The sequence below is a fragment of the Crocodylus siamensis genome, chromosome 3 (genome assembly GCF_052110815.1).
Source record: "Crocodylus siamensis isolate JL-2025a chromosome 3, ASM5211081v1, whole genome shotgun sequence".
NCBI lineage: Eukaryota > Metazoa > Chordata > Crocodylia > Crocodylidae > Crocodylus > Crocodylus siamensis.
Window position 1 is genome coordinate 128,087,449 of NC_143397.1, and position 19,419 is coordinate 128,106,867.

A 19,419-nucleotide genomic window follows, 5' to 3' on the forward strand; every position below is an offset into this window, starting at 1 on the left:
TCTGGCACCTCCATCTTGTTCTTCCTGGAAGAATGGAGGAGCAGTGTAGCAGAGGAACAAACTGTTTCATCTGAATGCATGGAGAAAATATGAGCCTTCCATATACAAGGAACAGAACTTGAAGAGACTATGGCTTGGTCACTCCTGCTGTTCCTCTTGGGATGGAGGAGGATGGGCCTCCTGAGAAGTAGAGGATTCCAGGCTATTTATTAAAAGCTTCATCTCCCAAGCATCAAAAGCAGCTCTGTTGTTTAGATGGGTACAGAATAATTGAATGCTCAAACATGGTACCCACCCTGCTGGAAAGTCATGAGTTTCTTTTAAAATAAATATTCTAGTGTAAGACCTCAGAAGGTGATTAAACATATTCCAGACCTAGATTCTGATTTTCCATTGAGTTATTCTTTTTATGCCATTATAATTCTGTGGGCTTTAATTAATTTACACTTACATAAAACTGGAGTAATAGTTGTGAATCATCCCCTAAATGCATAGATTTAATAAGAATGAATATATGTTAATGTTGTAACGCTGAGAAAAGGCTTGACCTCTGCTATTTTTTCCATCTCTGCCTAAGTGGAGATTGTATAAATTGCAGGTTCTTCTAAACTAAGTAGAAGGGTGGTTATATGGGCAATATGTATATGCTGCCTCTCATAGTGGCCAAGATCATATAGTTTCCCTCATTATTATGACAGAGAAGAACACATTATACATACACATATACATATTTTATGTGCGCATGTGCATGCACGTGCACACGCGTGCGCGCGCACAACACACACTACATAAATAAATAGAAAGTTGAATTGGTTTTGTGCTATTGTGGTGTTTTTTAACTTTATTCACAAATCCAACTTATCAGATAACAAATTTAGCATTTAAAGATGCATCTAAACCTCTAAAACAGCATTCTCAACCTGTGGGTGATGACCCAAAAGTGGATCACCGGCATATATAAAAGGGTTGTGAACAAACTTTAAAACTGGACCAACAAACTTTAATAAATGGATTTTCCTTTAAAGGAAAAAAACATGGGAAAGCATAGCTTCTCCCTTGTGGGCTGGCAGAGTTCCAGCCTGCAAAGGGCTGCTTGGGGCCCCCCATGCCCCATCCACTGGTGGGCTGGGGCCTGGGGACAGCAGGCCAGGAATGAGGGACATTGGGTTGGGACTGGCCATCAATTTTTACAAATGAGTCCTGGTACAAAAAAAGGTTGAGAACCACTGCCCTAAAATATACATGAAAATGGATATCTATCTTCCATCAACAGTGCTCCCTTAACCCAATTACATGTCCAGAGGAGTCTTATGTTCTTTTTTTTCTCTTCCTTTCAGTCTCTGATAGTTCTTTTATCTTTCAATTAATGTTAAGCTTTTCTTTTTTTTTCCATTTCTGTATTTGCACTTCCTGAGTTTTCTTAAGAGCTCTGCATAATCCAAATCTAAACTGTCTTCTACTGTCTTTGGTTTTAAATTTTGTATTTATTCCAAATTTGTTCCCGTTGTTAGCTCATAGAACTGGCAGTCTCCATTGTGGTGGTTTTTATGTATCAATATAGGTGAGTGCAGGTGTTCCATTAGTACAGAGTATAATTATGCATTCATACATTTTTTAGAAAGTGAACTTACACTCTTCTTGAGCATCAATATCTCTTTGTTCGAGTTAATCCTCTTCCAATGTCAGTCTAATTCCCTGGACTTAATGGAACTACAGCATCGTACCAATATAGGATCCAGTACTAACCATCAGTCTAGTGATATGCAGAACCTTTCCATAAATTCATTGAGTTAAAGAGCAGAGGGGACCATTAGAACATCTAGTCTGACCTCCTGTATATACTTCATTGCATTACACTCTTTCTTTGCTCTGCTGAGCCCAATAATTTGCATTTTACTAAAGCGTATCATACAGAAAGGCAAGGTTCTTTGTGTAAATGTGATATATTTTATTAGACCAACTAAATAATTGGGAAAAATTGTTCCTTGCAAGCTTTCAGGCTCAAACACCCTTCCTTCTTCAGGCATAGGGAGAGTCTGCTGGTGTTATGTGTTCTCCATGGTGGAAAAGAAGCCAGTATACCATATAGAGAACACATAACATCAGCAGACTCTCCCTATGCCTGAAGAACGGTGTTTGAGCCTGAAAGCTTGCAAAGAACATTTTTCCAACTATTTAGTTGCTCTAATAAAGATATCACATTTACCCGAAGAATGTTGTCTGCCAATGTCTTTAGACCAACACAGCTACAACAGACAACCCCATATCATACAGAAAGGCATCTATCTACATTTGGGTAGGGGCTTATGATCTAGATACAGGGATGTCTTCCTTGATCAGTACATGCCAGTAAATACATGGGAGAGAGAACTCCATGGACTTGTATTTGTTTTGTCATCTACCTTAGTTCAGTAGCTGGTTTATGTGGAAAGGATATTATTTTTCTGTGATTCTTAAAGTCCTGCATGTGATACAAAGGAGCCTTTTAAATTTTTATGCATTCTTTGGGCCTCACCTCTATTAGTGTGGATCATTTTGGCACTTTGAAGTCAGTAGAGTGCAACTGAAGTCAATGGAGCTATGCTGATGCACACCAGGGCCAGAGCAGGTTCCTTACTCATGCTTTTAAGGCGTTTTACTCTTGGAGGGAAATACTGCTTTCACAAGCTAGTAAGAGAAATTACTCAAAAACAAAGCTTGTTGAAAGAAATCATTCCATTTTTGTGTTTGACTTTTTATGAGGGTGAATAATTATGGGTGGAAAGTCATCTTTGATGTCAGGTGCCTATGGGTCCAAAGACAACAGCTCAGCCCACATAATGTTATGGGTATAGAAAAGGAGGGTGCTGTGAGGGCTGGGTTAAACTCCAGCTTGTAACAGTTAGCTTTTCAACATTGTTTTCTTTAGTCTGGTTTCAAAATATGCAGGAGTGCACAACACGGTCAGTATCCATTCCTTTGTTGCAGCCAAAGAGTGCAGAAGCAGCTTGGGAACGAGGTGTGTCCAGAGTCAGCTTTAGATCTTTTTTGTGCTTCTCCACTCCTGGCTGTTTTACTTCAGGCTGCGCCCCCTTGAATAAGCTACAAGTTTCCAAATTAGGATGTCCTAAATGATTTTGAATGCCAGTGATCGAAAGTAGCTACCATTGCAGCTGCAGATTGGCAGGGCACAGGGAGATTGTATCTCTTTGCCCAATCAGGTCCCCTTTGCCTGCTCCAGGGAGGCAGACGTAGCACAGGAATTTCTACATAAACTCTTTCACGTAAAGGTTTCCCTACACATTGATCCTTACAAATTTAACTGCATTTGTTGATCAGCCCAAATGCTGGGAAGAATTTGGGCCTATATTTTATTATAGGTCCTGGTCAAAGTCCACTGAAGGCAACAGAAGGATTCCCATTGATTTCAAAAACTGCAGAGTTGCATGGTCACATGAGTGGCCTTTGTGGCATGAGTGGGACAACTTATCTTAAAGATCTGGGCGTTTAGTGATTTGGAATGGGAAAATGTGACATACTGTGAGCACAATACACTGAACTGGGTGAGGCTGGGAAGTTTATACATTTTCTTGTGTCTCCTACCAGTGGTTAATGTGTGTTTTAGGTAAATGAGTCTGGAAATTGTCTGTGCTTGTCTAAGGGCTTTGACTCAGATAGTTAGGAGTGGTTCTCAGCTTGAAGGACTTCGCCCAAATTCAGCTAGCTCTGGCTCACTCTGGTGGCTGAATCCCAGCATGGACGAACACTGATGAAGCAATCTTGTACCCTCTGATGTGTACCCTCTGATGGAAGGATCTGTGGGAGAAAGGGAAAATATAGTAGATGCTACTCAGCGCTCAGCTAATGCTCAGCAGGGCATCTCCACTTTGATCCGGCCACCTAACTTGGGTTTCCTTATTTTCATACAAGGTTAGAGCCTTGAAAGTTGTCTTTTGTTACTTGGTAGAACAGAGACATTCACTGAGTCACCTTCACCATTCTTGATTTGCCTCATGAGTGACTGTACTAGCTTCAGATGTCAAGGATACTTGACTCACTTCGGCTCGCTGTTGCAAAAATTCCAGTAATACTTCTAGAGCTAAGAGTATGCTGTTCCATATGATCATTTGTAGAAGGTTCAATTCCCAAACACAGAATTCAGAACCAGGCTCAGAGTAGCGTACAAGACACAGGCTATATTTTATCCTGGATTTCAGAGGAACAATTCACTGTTACTCTTGCATACTTTGAATAAGTGCCTCTGGTATTGTCAAGACTATTTGTGCTGCCATCAAAACTTTCTCTTTTTTCCAGCACAAGCTGCTTGTTTCTGCTCAAGTCTCTGGTGAAACAGCCATATGCGTGTGCTTATAAAATTTATATCTGTTCCCACAATTTCTTATGATATGATGCATTGTAGCTTCACTGAAGAATAAAATAGGAGGGGCAAGAAACGCATTGGTCTTTATGAAGCTGGACTATATTTATTATTTCATACAATTCTTCTTAACTTGTTTGGAGCATGTACTCCTGTAAATCTTTTTAAACTGATGCTTGGTTAATCCCACACTTCACTGTTGCTCGTATTTTTTTTCCTCCAGGCAAAATGGCACCGGCACAATGTCCAGACGTCAGAACACCATTCAGGACCTTTTGCATAATTGTTCGGATTGCCTGATGCGTGCAGAGCTCATAGTACAACCTGTGAGTCCCCTTGTATTATGCTTCTTGTGTATGAATATTAATGTTATAGGGAATGGTATACCATCCCTTTCACAACGTTAACTCAAATTCTGAAAAAAACCCCATCTTTTTCTTTTCATATTGATTCCCTTCATATGATTTGTAAGGGCAAGCTTACCTTTCATTTATTGGGCTGGAATGGCCTTGTGAGATCCTCTGCTTTCATTTGCAGTTGAATTTTCAGCAGAGCCATTTGAAAAATTCAGAATATCCAGATTGTCTGGTTAAGGAAAGAGACTTTTCTTTGTCTTGATTGCAGTCAAATTCCACTAGTTCTAATTTTTAGTTTTAGATTAAGGCCGTAGCCAATGCAAGTTGTCATTATTAATAATGGTATTGCCACTATATATTCCTCCAAAATTTATTGTGTGAGACTTTTCTGAGCTGCAGCTGCCATGAACTTGAATCGCTCAGAAAAATCCTGCTGAATCTCTTTTATGTGTTTTTAATGATTGATACGGGCATATGAAACTAAAATAAGCATTCTTTAAGTGCTGCTTCTCAAACGTATTGGGCACGTCCAGATGAGTGTGGACATTTATTTCCCCAGGGACAAGTAGCAGCCGCATGCCTTTTTCCCTGGAGAATGCCCATATCACACATGCTGTGGTGCACAGCAGGTTACCCTGGGTAGGGTAGAGGAGGCTGGGGCCAGCAACTGTGCTGTCCCCAGTATCCTTATCTGAAGTCCTGAAGACCTCCTGGAGCTGCAGCCATGAAAGGAAGCCTGGCTGGCAGCCAGAGTGTGGCTCCAGCCAGCCAGGGTCTGGTTTTGGGCGGTGCACAGATGAGTCTGTGGTGCCACATACTACATATCCAAGCTTGTCTAAATGCAGCCATTGAGTCCAGTTTTACTTGGAAACTACAGCACTCTAGATCCAGGCTTGGTCCGTGGTCTTTCATGGAATTATTTTGGATTTACAATGAAGGAATTACATTCAGTCCTGTCAAGAGCAAAGCACCTTGAATTCCCATTGAAGCTTAAAGGGAGCTTAGGGTGCCGAGTATGTCATGAAGCACTGAGATCTGAGTTAGGTGCACAGCTTTTGCAGCTGCTGTTATTGAAAGGAAATGTTAAAACCTTCTGTGAGCTCTGGGAATGAATGATCTCTGTGGGTCAGCCATTTGTTTCCTTTCCTGAATTGTTATTCATATGTGCAAGTTTTATGTAAATGTCTCTTCCAGAGTAAATATTGCTTCTTTTAGTACATGAAACCATATATTTCAGCAGCATTAAAACAAGGAAATCATTGATTCCAGCTCAGTGTCATGTGTTGTGCTGTTTACTGCATTTACTTGTATATAAGACAAGGGTTTTTCCCCCAATTGGTACAGAGGGAAAATGCCCTGTCTTTATAATTCCATACAAGGAAATGTCACTGAGGACACTGTTTATCATTAAACTGCTGCTGAAAGCAGCATGTGCTCAATAATGAAACCAAATATGAAGCTAATTAAATGCAACCAACACTGAGCATAGTTTTAAAACATATGACCCATATTGGGCAAATACACTGATGGGAACCTACCACAAAAATAGGTTAATCCAGCCCATCTGAATAGTGCCCATTAAGTGCAGTCCCCCTCATTGCTGACTCTTTTTCAAATCATGGTGAGCCACCACATTGCACCCATTTCACCCAGAATCCCTCTGTTGCCTCCTTTCTCAGCCTGTCACATATGATTAATGTGGCCCTGCCCTCCATGAGGTTAAGCTGGCCCAGGTTGCCCTGTGCATCATCTGCATGCAAATTTTTGGAGCATCCCCAGACTTATAACAAGAACACCTGGTTCCACCCTCCAGTGGGGGCTAATTAGCATATGGGTCCTCTGTGGGGGGTATGTGGAGTATGCACACATACTGAGAAGTGCTGAGCTGTGGCTTCACCATGGCTTGTAATGCTGTTGACTCTGGTGGGGTTCAGCCCAATGAACTGTGTGATAAATCATGAGACTTTGGCTTTGGACTAATATCATGCATAGTTTGCTCTACATATAAGTAGGTACCAAAGTGCTGCCCTACAGTGTGTTTATGGAGTCCCTGGCTTAAAACTTGCAGCAGTTTCAAAAAAAGATAACATCAATTCTGGATGAGCTAAGTACATGAGTACTATATGCAAATTGTTAGCCATGTTTAATTAAACAGCCATATTTAATTTCAAGGTTATTGTTTTCAGATTTCCTCCTCACTTCTATGTGCATAGGGAGAACAGTGTCTGACTGTAAGGAGAAGGGGAAGGGGGCTGCTAAGGGAAAAAGTTGTGGGGAATCTGAGATCAAAGGGCTGCCTGCCCCTTCAGATTTTATTTTCCCTGCTGTAGCAGTTGGAAGGAGGCAGAATTCAAGACAAACCTCCAGTGATTAGATTCTAAACCTGGAAAATAATAAATTTATAAATTTTCCACATATAGAGTATGGTTATTAGGGGGTTGTCTTATAGTCAGGGTCATCTTCTATTCAAGTAAGTACACTAATTTTTATTCTTTTGGAACCAAGAAGCAAAGTCTGTCAGGCTTTTCCTCTCTGAGTACTGAAGTAGTACTGGCAGAGATGACCATGTCTGCAGAGGATGTGTGTAGTCTGGCTTTGTGAGGTGGCACAGACAGTCATGCTGGCCTTTGTGCAGTGCCTGGAAGGAACAGAAGTAGGGCTGCCATAGCTTTGCTGCTGCTCCATCCCTGGTCAGGATAGCTGGCTCCATTCAGAGGGAATGCATACTGCATTCTATAGGGAGAGAGGCTGTGACCATGATTCCCAGCACCCCAGGTGCTCTCTGGTGTGAATCGGGTATAATGTTTAGCAGAAAGCTAAAAAGTACAAGACAACCCTGCCATGTAAGGGCTTTAGCACTTGGCTTCTGGGATAACTTCTCAGCTCTGAAATCGGTGGCTGTTCTGACATTGACTGAGACTGTCAATAGATTGACGATTATTTTAACTACAGGAAGGTGGGAAATACAATCATTGGGAGCAAATATGGAAGCATTTTTTATTGTGAGAAAAATCCATACTTGGGTATAGTATTTTCTAAGGAAACCTAAAGTTTGTGGAACCTTATTTTTTGGAAAGTTTGGGTTTGTACCTATAGTACTTGCAAGTTACATTAGTGGGAAAATTAAAGTAATAATATTAATAATTATTGTTTTTAAAATATGAACAAAGAATTCAGAAATAAAGTCAGATTTTAAAATGATCATGATACTTTTTAATCCACATTTATTTCATATTAATTGATCCATTACCAGTTAAAACTGACAGGTCCCTAAATGTGAAAACTGTCATCTTTTATCTGTAGTTACTCCTGGTACAACAGATCTCTGTCTATTACAAAAAAAAAAAAAAGAAAAAGCATTGAGCTTGGATTTATGCATCACATGTTTTCATTTTAGGAACTGAAATATGGAGATGGAGTTCAGATTCGAGGAAACCGAGATCTGGAAGAGTGTCTTGCACAAGCTAATGACCAAATGGATATCCTCAGTGGACTGATCCGAGAGCTGAGGGAAATGGGCCAGCCCTGTGATATGTATCAGAAAAGGTGACTGAATGGGGGGACCATACTTCTGTCCCACTGCAAACAGAGAACCTTCACGTTGTACCTGTTCAGTGAGTGAGATGGTGCTGATCTCATTCACACAAGAGTAAATCTGGAGTAATACCCCTGACATTTGTGAATTTACTCTGTATTTGTTCTGCTGTAACTGAGACCAGAACCTTTCCTTGTGGTACAGACTCTTTGGCCTGAAAAACTTAGCACTATTTTATTCCTCCTTTTTATTTTTTTAAGATATAATACACATTTTGCATGTTGAACTTAGGGGGGAAGCCAAGCCTCTATGCAGTTGGAAAAGAGAACTTAACATGGGTGTTAAATATGTGGGCATTTCTGCTGTGGAGTTTAACAGAAGTTATTATTTGCCATGCACTTATACATGCCTTATCCTTCCTCATGGAAAATACATCTTGCTGCAAAAAAAAAAAAAAAACCCACCAAAAAAACCCAGTAGATATGCCCTGCAGTCTTAAACTTCTCCCAAAGTTTCCTACTTAGTGGTCATCTTGAAATTTTTATCAAGATTCTTTCCAAATCTAAATGGTTGGAGATAGTGTGCATGCTTATTGGTTCAGGAGCAGGTATGAATTCCTAAGCTTACCTACTTTCCAAATATTGTCTTGGTGTTAGTTAGCTGTTTCCTTTCCCTTTTTCAGGCTGCTTCAGCTTCAAGAGCAAATGCGTGCCCTGTTGAAAGCCATAAGTATTCCTCGCACACGGAGGGCCAGCTCTAAGGGTGCTGGCTGCTTTTCCTCTCAGAGTGGCTCAGGCTGGGATGAGTACACTAGACATGTTACCAGTGACTGCTTGAACTGGATGAGACAGCAGAAGGTAATCCTGTCCCACACACTGGTAGTATATTAGAAAATGATGCAACACCATATCCCTGCTGCACCTGCTCAAGATGATTAGTTCTGCTGAGAGCCCTGGAGGGCAGCACTGCTTCTGGTCTGGGAGGTAGCCTGTGTGGATCAGTGCTGTGTATTGCCAGGGTGGGGGCATTGCCTCATTGCCTGGTATGGTGAATGTGCGGTGTGGACCTGGCTTAGTTATCTTTATCATGGCTGGAGAAGGAAAATAGGCTTGTTTGCAATGGGATGAAGTTTTAAAAGTGGCTGCTTAAATAGCTCTAGCAAAACTTCCATGTGGTCCTGCTGCATATGCAAAAGTCCCATTTGCCTTTTTGCACCAGGGAGCTATGTGGACAAGTGACTGAAGACACCTGTTATAAAATACAGTCCTTTCATTCGGTGCTGTTGAAGTGATATGCCTGTGTTTGTGATATAACAGTTCCAGCCAAGTGCAGCCTTGCAGAGCTAGTAGAGGAGTGTGGAACATAATTGTAGTTGGAATCTGCATCTGCTGTGCCTCAAAACTTGAATTTCTCTCTCTCATTATTTTTCCAAACAAATGACTTATTTATTCTGTGGTTACAGTGCTCCAGTCGAGGGCATCCATGTAGCATGCTGTGTTGATCAGATGGCTTGTATGCAAACCACATGAGAAAGGGAGATTTTTTCACTCTCCCTGTGCTCTTGCATGTTAATGCAAGTACCAACTATGGTTGAGTCTTTGGGGCAGTGCTATAGCTCTTGCACAAAGGTATATTGTAGGGGAGGATACAGAAGTGGAGATGCACCACTTTTGTAGCAGCCTCTGGAGGTATTGTGGCTTTGCAGGCTAGGAACTGTCAAGATTTCTCCAGACACACTGTGGTGAGGGAGCATATGTAACCATTGTTATACTTTGGGAGCTTTCACAGGGCAGGTTGCTAGCTACAAACCAGGGTGAAGGGCCACAGTGTCATTCTTTCCATCAAAAGTAATATATAATACCTCCCCCTTCCCAGCTCCCCATTCAGACACATCTGTACCTGGAGAACATAAGTAAAAATGTTAGCAAAAAAACTCTGCTCTCCTAGGTTCCCTGCCCCTGCCAAAATGTCACTGTTTCATCATTTGGCTTTTCTGAGAGTTCACATTTGTTTTGAACCCTCTTCCTTGTCTCCTTTGCCCTACCATTTGTGTCTCACTCCCCTGGCATCCGGACTCCAGATACTGAGCCCAGATACAGGGCCAATGTTTTCCTTAGTGATGCAACAATACAGAGGAAATCATTCACAGCTATCTGCTAGAATGTTGTTTCTTCTTTCATGGTGGTTTGCTGAAAGGAAAGGCAGATGCTGAGTCCTGATCAGGTTACCATGGTGTACAGTGGGACAGCACACTGGAAGCCAACCACCCCCTTGTTTACATGTTGGCCATCATCCAAGGTTGCCCTTGCTTCAAAGGCTTTGGCAGATCTTTAGCTGAAATGAGAAGGGTCAAAGTCCTGTGTAATTCTTAGATGGCTGACTGCATAAAATGGTTTTGCTTGTTGGAGTCTGGCCAGCTTCACCTAAGCCAAGGCGTGGCTCAGACTTTATTATACCTGCTGAATCACAAAGATTTTGCACCAGATTGGGAATTGTCAGGTTGAATCTTGAAACACAGGTTTAATTTTTACGCATATGCACAAACATACATAGATTAATTTAGTTCTGACTTTGCATTTTGCAACCTGGTAATCAGCCTCTGTGTAGTTCATTTAATGATGGATCCTGTTTGAAAACAATAAAACAAGGGATGATGATCGTGTGACTTAAAAGTCAGTGAATGTTCTGATATATTAACACTTGCAAAATACATGAATGTTGTTCTAAATAAAATAGTGCACGCTCTGTCCTTTGCTAGATCTATGCTGCCTGTAATGAGGGGTTTCACAAATATAACTGAGTTTATCGGAAATGTAATATGTGCAACCACAAGCAGTGTTGGCTCTATGTTTTCACAAAACTGCATTCATCTCACTAGGACTGAATTCTGTTCACCAGTGCAATTTCAATAGTGCCACTAAGGTTATGCAGTGTAATATAATGGCCTAGGGATGTTAAAGAGGAAAATACACTTTCCAGTGTGATTTATGTGGTCTAGTTTTAAATAGGTCAAGCAGTGGCTTTATTTTCTTTTATTTTGGGAGCTATTTATTACATAAGCTATATAGATTTTAGTTTTAGAAAACATTAAGTCATTTGTATGAACTTCCTTCTGACTTAGTCAAATTTCCTTTGATGTGTTTCCTGTTTAAGGCAGTGTTACTACAATGATGAGACAAATACTTTCCCTTTCTCCTTAGGCTCAGATGGAGTTAGTGACATGGGGTTTTGATGCAGCTTCCATCGAGCAACAAATTGCTGACCACAGGAGATTTCACAATGCCATTGGAGACTACCGCTGGCACCTGGACAAAGTGAAAACTGATCTGGTAAGAAACTATCTTCTCATTTTTTTAGATCATGTACTCGAAGTTCATATAGGCAGCTTTTTAGCGTAACTAATGCAGTAAGGATAGGTAAGTGGCTTCTGTTCAAAAGGGCTTGTTGTTACAAGGACAACAGTTTTAGACGCTGATGCTTAATATCCCCCCTGATCCTTTTTTTTCCCCTCAAGTATTTTTATGAAAATAATGATATTTGGCACTTACATGGAACTCTGAAATTATGCAAACATAAACAAATTAATCCTTGCAACATTTCAAGGCGATAGATAAGGATTATTATTCTTACTTTATTAGTTAGGGATAGATTGGACCTTCAGAATACAGCCCTGAGCAAGAGTTTGTGTGAAATTTTTTCCCATCTGAAGAGCAGACAGGAGAGGTATCTTGTTATTTCTGAGGTATCTCTCAGACTTCTGCTATTCCCTGTTAGTTCTAAGGTCAGGGGTGTGGAAACCTTATAGAGCACCCTTGAAAAGCTTGCATCCTTCCATGTATGTGTGTGTGGAGGAGGGGTGGGGGTGAAGGAGCTTTCTATCCTTCTTTCCTCCATTTGTTCATATGGTGGAGTATCTGGAGAGCAGAGGCTGCACCTTGCACTAGACCAGGACCCATCTTCTGTATATGGGTCTTACTTAACCAAGAAGAAGGGAGTGGTGGCACCTACTCCTTTTTTAGTCTTTTTCAAGGACAAGTAAGAAAGAGCACAATCTAGCCCTCTGATTCACCAAAGGCTGCCATGGGAGTTGGTCACAAAGCCAGGGATAGAACCCAGAACTTCAACTCATAGTGTTCAAACTGCTAGACACTGCTGCCTTTCAGACTCCAAAGCTATTTCTAGAACCAATAAGTTCCTGCACTCACTCAGGAGAATGGCACAGGAGATGCTATTCAGGAGCAGTTCTGTGCTTTGCAGATGTGGACCCCCTGGCTTACTCTGCATCTCTGAGGCCTGTGCCAGCTGTCCTGGAGCTCCCTTGTGGTGATGACATGCAGTTCCCCCTCCATAAACCTTTGCCAAATTATACACAGCTTGGACCTATGGTAACAATTGTTTCCTTCTCTGTGAAGAGAATGCCAGCAAACAAGCAATTAAACTGAGAAAATATGTTACCCATCCATGATGCGGGATATGAGTTCATCCCATGCTCATATCCATCCATTTTAGGATAGATTTTGTCTAGAGCTCTTGTCCCTTAATATTTAAATATCTAAACATGCCAAGTTTACTCATCTCTGTTTTGTCAAATTAAAGGTACACTCTGTAATTTTTGTCCTTGTTTCAGCGTGAAAAGGCTGCAATTCATCAGATGGAGGAAGAATTTGAAAGCCTGCTGGTAAGCACAAGACTTGTTTACATCCATCTCCTTTGTAACATGGGCTGTATGGTTGTGTGCAAGTGTTCATTCAGGCACTCAAACCCCAATAGATTAGCCCACCAGCCTTATCTGTTGTGGTAGAGGTTTCCACTGCATCGACCATTTCTTACATGGTTGAAGTGCTGTGAATGCTTGTTCACACAGCATTTCAGTTGGTGGAACTACGATTGCACTGGTTGAAATGTGATGTTTGTATGCACCTTATCTGTGTACACGTAGTCTGGACTTCTCAGTCAAGGACATTTAAAATTCCAGTGGGATGATGACTGCATATCTTACAAGTCCACCTTACTATAGTCTGTTTTCACTTTTTACACCCTGCGGTGCCCAGTTTGAGTTAAGTTTGAGCCAGAACCTTAGCTAGCATAAATCAGGCATAGCTTCATCTCAGTTGAGGGTGAATCTCTGTTTCCACTGTTGATATAAATCAAGGAATTCAGCTAAGACTAAACTTAAAGGAAGTCTAAAATCTTCAAACAGAAAGTAAGTACCAAATTTTTCCCTTAGCTATGCACATCCTATGGATTCAGTTTTTATTTACACTTCAGTGAAATCTTTAGGCAACACATACAGATTTTAGCTTTTTGGATGATTGCAAGTGGCTGGGCTGTGTGTCCACATTTGGGACAGAAGGAATTTTTTCTCTTATAGGATCTGTGTAGAAATAGTCTACCAGCCATTGCCTGTGTCTTTGGCGTTCTAGGGGCCCCTGTTGATTGCAGCTGTGTCACATGCTTTTATAGGGATCCCATACATAGGATCCAAGCATCCTGCCTTCAGATTAATAGCTTGTTTTAATGTACTAAGGATAAAATAAACCCCTGCATAGGGGAGAGGCATAAACCTTATGCACTATATAAATCAGGGGCAGGCAAAATATGGCCTGCGGACTGCATCCAGCCTGCCAGGCCATTTTATCCAGTCCCACGGGGCCCCTAAAAAAATTTAGAAAATGAATATTTATCTGTCCCAGCAGCCTGTCACAGCTGACAAGAGCCAGGGGCAGTAGGACCCAGGGGGATCCTCAAGAGGACTGAGCAGCCCAGCCCTGCCCACCCCCAGCCAGTTCCCTGCTTCTAGCTCCCACCCTGCTCCAGTACCATGTGGCTGCAGGCTGCATTGCCAAACCGGGGAGTACGGGGGTGCGCTGATACGTGTGTGTGGGCAGGCAGGGACAGTGTGTGTGGGTGTTTGCGTGTATGCGAGCAGGAACAGAGTGCGTGTGTGTGCTTATAGGCTGAGTCCCACAGGCACACCCCACCATACACATGCACCCACACACCCCCTTGCACTGCCATACACACAGACCACCCACATCCCCTCACAAGCCCCATACCCACCCAACCCCACATATCCACACACACATCCCCATGTTCCCTCACCCCACACACCCACAGGCCCCCACAAACCTATACCCACCCCTCACAATATACAAGAGTAAGACTTCATTTTAAGCTACTGTGCAATCACCTCTATGAACACTACACAAACACATGTAAATCAGGACAGAAATATTTTTTGAAATCAAATTAATGAATGCTGTAGATGTGTCCTTTTTCGAATATAATTTGGTATTTTTCTGGTTCTGAGATGGCAAAACCCTTTGCTGGAAGGAGTACTTCTGGAGTCAAGGGGGGGGACTTCTGGTGACAAAGGTCAGGGGTTAGGGGGTGGGACTTCCAGTCACAAGGTGGCACAAGGGGGCGGGGTGTCTGTCAAGGGGTGGGGCAACAAATGCAGCTCCCCCACAGCTTGCCAAAGCTCAGTAAGCGGCACTCCGCCCGAAATAATTCCCTGCCCCGACATAAATCCTACTTAAGCCCAGTCTACGGAGGAGTGAAGTTAATGTTTTGAAGAGGCAGACTAGATTTTAGAACATAACTTACTGACAATGGCTTTAGTTTGTTTAGAGCCCTGTCTCTCTCTCTCTCTATGCATCAGAGCACTTTTAGACTTCTTCATTAACAAAATCAGTTGTGTCTGTTATACTGTTGGCATATGAATGCCGAGTGGTAACGGTAACATGATATAGGAGGGCATCAGGAGAACTGGCACTTCCCCCCCCACCATCCTTCTACTCTCTGCAGCTTTCTTCCTATAAAAACACTTGTTGCTGTAGCACCTGAAGTTCAGAATAGTGTGAACTATAGCAGACTTCTCCCTTGCTGGGCTTTCCAAAGAAGTGTACATATTACAGTAGCAAATTTTACTGCTTTTTAGATTGGTAGAATTGTCTAAGATAATTTCCCCCTTTCAGAAGTAAATAAATACCCACCTTTAACAGCATTCACCAGCAGCCCCCATTCCATGGTTCATTTTCATATATTGAGCTATTCTGGTTCTAGTACATTCATGGTTGAACCTATTGGTTTCAGAAGCCAATACTTTCTAGACTGTGCTTCTTAATAAATCCAAACACTTTTGTCCATGTTGTTTATTTCCAACAAGCTTTCCTACAGTAATTTTTTCAAGCGTAAAAAAAGTTTCACCCTGAGATTCTGACCTTCTACTTTTTGTTTTATTGCTCCTTATGGGAATTCCTTGTAGAAACAATCCTTTGAGAGAATGGATCAACTGCGTCAGTTCCAGAACCTAATCCAGGCCACTAGCAAAGAGATCATGTGGATCAATGACTGTGAGGAAGAGGAGCTTCTCTATGACTGGAGTGACAGGAACACGGATATTGCCAGAAAGCAGGAGGCTTTCTCTGTGAGTTAGCACCATGGACTTTTTGTGGAATATTGTAATGACTGTGCAGCCAGAAGACCGACAGCAGGATGGGAATCCCTTCATTTCTTAAGAAAGGGCCTGGAAGGGGCTTCCTGAGCAATAGAGTCCAGTTCTCTGTATTCACAGGCCATTGTTATCCCCCTTGATCCTCACACCTGCAACCACATTACTGTAGATATTTTCATCTGCTCTGCTTGGGTAGCTCCTGTCTCAAGTGTTTAAATCAAGACTGAATACTTTTTGGCAGATGTTCTTTTTGATCAACAAGAAGTTGTAGTATCTTATAACCTTAAAATCTCTGTATCTATGGTGCCCTTTTGGAAATAGCTTGATGACTTCAGGCCAGTTCCTTAAGGACTGATAGTCACATATAGGAAAAAAAAATGATATTGCTATTAGTACTTGTTGGCACACCCAGCACGAAGACCAAGGATAAAGAAAGTTGCTTCACACAGAGATTAGACCCTGCTCCACAGCAGCTACACGTGCAATAATCTGGGAGCAGTTTACTCTCAAGTAAACTACTTGAGAGCAAACTCTCCTGGGCACATGTGCAGAGAAGCAGGATCAGATTTGGTACTCATAGCAGCAGACTGCTCCCATTCCCTGTGGCCCTGCATTGGGCCTCTGCAGCAGCCAGGAGGAGTTCTAGGCTCTGCAATCACTGGGCCTGCGCTGGAAGATCCTTATCTTTCAGGCCAAGTCCCCTGGTTGTGGGGCCTGGACTGGGAGATCCTAATCTCCCAGCCTGAGCCCCGCAACTGTGGAACCCAGGCTGGGGAATCCTGATTGGCTGTACTGTGCAGTAAAGCATCTCATGCAGGCGCGCCCACTCTCTAACATCAGGAAGTAGAGTTGTATCCCTTCAGCTCTAAAAACCTAGCAGCCAGTGGGCCTGGCGAAGGAGCTGTCCTTAAAGTTAGGAAGTTTTTCCACTATCCAATCCCCCTCGCTGCATATTAGCCTCTGACTACTTCTACTATCGCTAGTGGATGTGGACTTCCAGTTATATCCTTCTTCTATGTGATAATCTTTTACAAGTTTGTAAAGATAATACAATATGATTGTTAAATGGCTTCTGAGAGTTGTTTCATGTTTTGCTTTGTATGCACAGAAACGCATGAGCCAGCTGGAGGTGAAAGAAAAAGAACTTAACAAGCTGAAGCAGGAAAGTGACCAACTCGTGCTCAGCCAGCATCCTGCTTCTGACAAAATTGAGGTAACTTAAACTGCTTCTGATATAACTAGATCCCATAGCTATTTGGCAGGTGACATTCTCAGTGAAATGGAAGGCCTGTAAACTAAGTCCTATGTGGGAAGGTTGCTCCAGGGAGATCTGTTGAAAAAACTGAAAGTGTAGCATGCATTGAGAAAATTAATATTTCATGTGAAGCTTTCTAAGTTCCTGTACTTCCCAGGGATTGACTTCCCTGAGAAATGGCTTGCGGGCAGGTAGGCATCTCATTTTGTTCCTGTCCTTGCTTACCTGCTGTGTTTTGAAGGCAGCTACACTTCTTTCAGGACTGTCAGTACTTTATTTACCCAAATCCAAGAGGACTGTGAATTTATGATGGTGCCCCCCACAGTTAGGTTCTATACATGGGAAATATATATATTTGTTATAATTTTCCATGTATAGAATCGAATTACTGGCGGATTGTCTTAAATTTGTCCCCAGGGAAATTTAAATTTGCATCAGGGAAAGTAATGGCAGGGACTCCTGGCAGGCAGTAGGGATCAGATGGTAGGGGAAGCAGTAAGGAAGCAGGCAGTGGGTGTAGTAGGAGGCAGGCAGTATGGAGGTGGACAGGCAGGCAGCCAGTCCTCTGCTGTCTGTCTCCTACTTATTCCCCCCTACCCTTGTGCCTACCTGTCCTTTCAAAGTCTGACCCCCTTCTGCCCCTTTCCTCACTTTCCCTTTCTCTGGCATCAGCAGGGTCTGCCCCTGCTCCAACTGAGGGCATAGAGCACAGCCCACACCCAGCCCTGTAGCAGCGGTGCGGAGCCAATATTACTGCTGTGGGACCATGTGTCATGCCCCAGGCTGGAGTGGGGACAGAGCATGCTGGCATTGGAGCAAGGGAAAGTTGGGTGGTTGGGCTTGGGGAAGGGAAAGCAAGGGACAGAGACCCAGGAGATATAGGGGTGGAGGGTTCAAGTCTGCAGGGAGACAGAAGCAGTACAGGGGTGGGGAACAGCAGCAGTCTGACCCCTCATCATCTCATACTCAATTCCAAGACTAGGGGCTCCCCCACTCCAGTTAAATGGGAGGGAAAAAACCTCATCTTGTACTCAGGTAAATACAGTATCTATCAACATTTTCTCCAGGTAAAACTCAGACAATGAGTCTGCACCTTGAGCAAGGATGTATGTTTTCAGAACTTGGAATACATTGTCCTACTTGACACTGAAAGAGATGGCATCAGCTTGAAAAAAAAACACGTTTCTACCTGGAAATGTTATAAATGCTTTAGTTACAAGAATATCTAAGACCAGTTGAAAGGAGGTAGTGGGGGAAGTGATTTTTCTCTTTCAGTGTGCTTGTTTTGTGTTTTTGTCAGCACTTTATGCAAAATCAATTTACCCCTTTATGGTTAATTAGCTGATTTATTTCTGCCTTGATAAAATATATCAGTAGTGAATAAAGCATTCAGAGTATACAATTTAAAGAGAACTGGATGAAAAAGTAAAAGAAACAGTCATATTTTTATTTTTAAAATTGTTGATAGTTCTCCTTGAAAAATATTTGTTTACAATACTAGAGTGGCATTTCACTTTTCCAGTCATTCCCTCCTTCAGTTTATGCATTTTAGATTTAATGTGCATGAAGTAGAAGTAATCCATGACCTCGTTTGTATCTTAGTCAAGGAAACATGCAGATAACACATTCAGGTTGTCCCTCTGAAGCCAATGTACTATTTGCCTGAGTCTTGCAGGTGTTTGCCTCAGCAGTTCCTTAATTTATAGTCACTTGAAGGAAGACAAAATTTATTGAAGACTGAAAGTGAGTTGGAGATGCATGCAGTGAATCATGCTGTTTTCTGCTTTCTTTATTTTATAGGCATACATGGACACCCTGCAAACTCAATGGAGTTGGATTCTTCAAATCACCAAATGCATTGATGTGCATCTAAAGGAGAACGCAGCCTATTTCCAAGTGAGTTGTGGTTTTGAGTAATATTTCTCCTTGCAGCGCAGACACTTATGGATTGAAATTCCATTGTTTTCATGCTGTATTTTTTTCCAGTAAGAACTGCAGGCTTTGGCCTATGTGTTTTGAATGTCATTAGTACTTCATAGGAAATCTCTTTTCCTTTATTTCTTAGTTCATTCAAATATATCCATCTTGTCATTAGGTAAATGAAAGCCATGCTTTCTGGGATAAAATCATCAAATTTCATTATGCATAATTTTATTTTAAATACTGTAGTTCTGAACAGCATGTACTGTGAGTCCTTTTATTAATTTTGTTTGTGAAAATGTCCATGGTTCCTTAATGGAGTGATTAAAGAGTTGTACATAACTTGAAATCACACTCCTTTTTTCTGTAGTTTTTTGAAGAGGCCCAGTCCACTGAAAGCTACCTGAAGAACTTGCAGGATTCCATCAGGAAGAAGTTCATCTGTGATAAGAGTATGTCCCTCCAAGCCTTACTGGAGCAGATCAAAGAACTGGAGGTACTATCACACTTGACTATACACATTTAGGGCCCTGTTTCTAC

The 19,419-nt window shown here is 42.0% G+C and overlaps 1 protein-coding gene across 2 annotated transcripts in view; it reads left to right on the forward strand.

Annotated features, from left to right (window-relative positions):
- Positions 1-19,419, forward strand: part of DSP (desmoplakin) — a 49,346-nt gene that overhangs the window by 7,139 nt on the left and 22,788 nt on the right. For both annotated transcript variants that reach the window (XM_090039166.1, XM_090039167.1), the window contains exons 2-10: positions 4,581-4,683; positions 8,111-8,259; positions 8,931-9,105; positions 11,449-11,577; positions 12,876-12,926; positions 15,516-15,677; positions 16,813-16,917; positions 18,760-18,855; positions 19,250-19,375. In XM_090039166.1, coding sequence (XP_089895292.1) covers positions 4,581-4,683; positions 8,111-8,259; positions 8,931-9,105; positions 11,449-11,577; positions 12,876-12,926; positions 15,516-15,677; positions 16,813-16,917; positions 18,760-18,855; positions 19,250-19,375 — 1,096 coding nt within the window. The remainder of the gene's footprint in view (positions 1-4,580; positions 4,684-8,110; positions 8,260-8,930; positions 9,106-11,448; positions 11,578-12,875; positions 12,927-15,515; positions 15,678-16,812; positions 16,918-18,759; positions 18,856-19,249; positions 19,376-19,419) is intronic.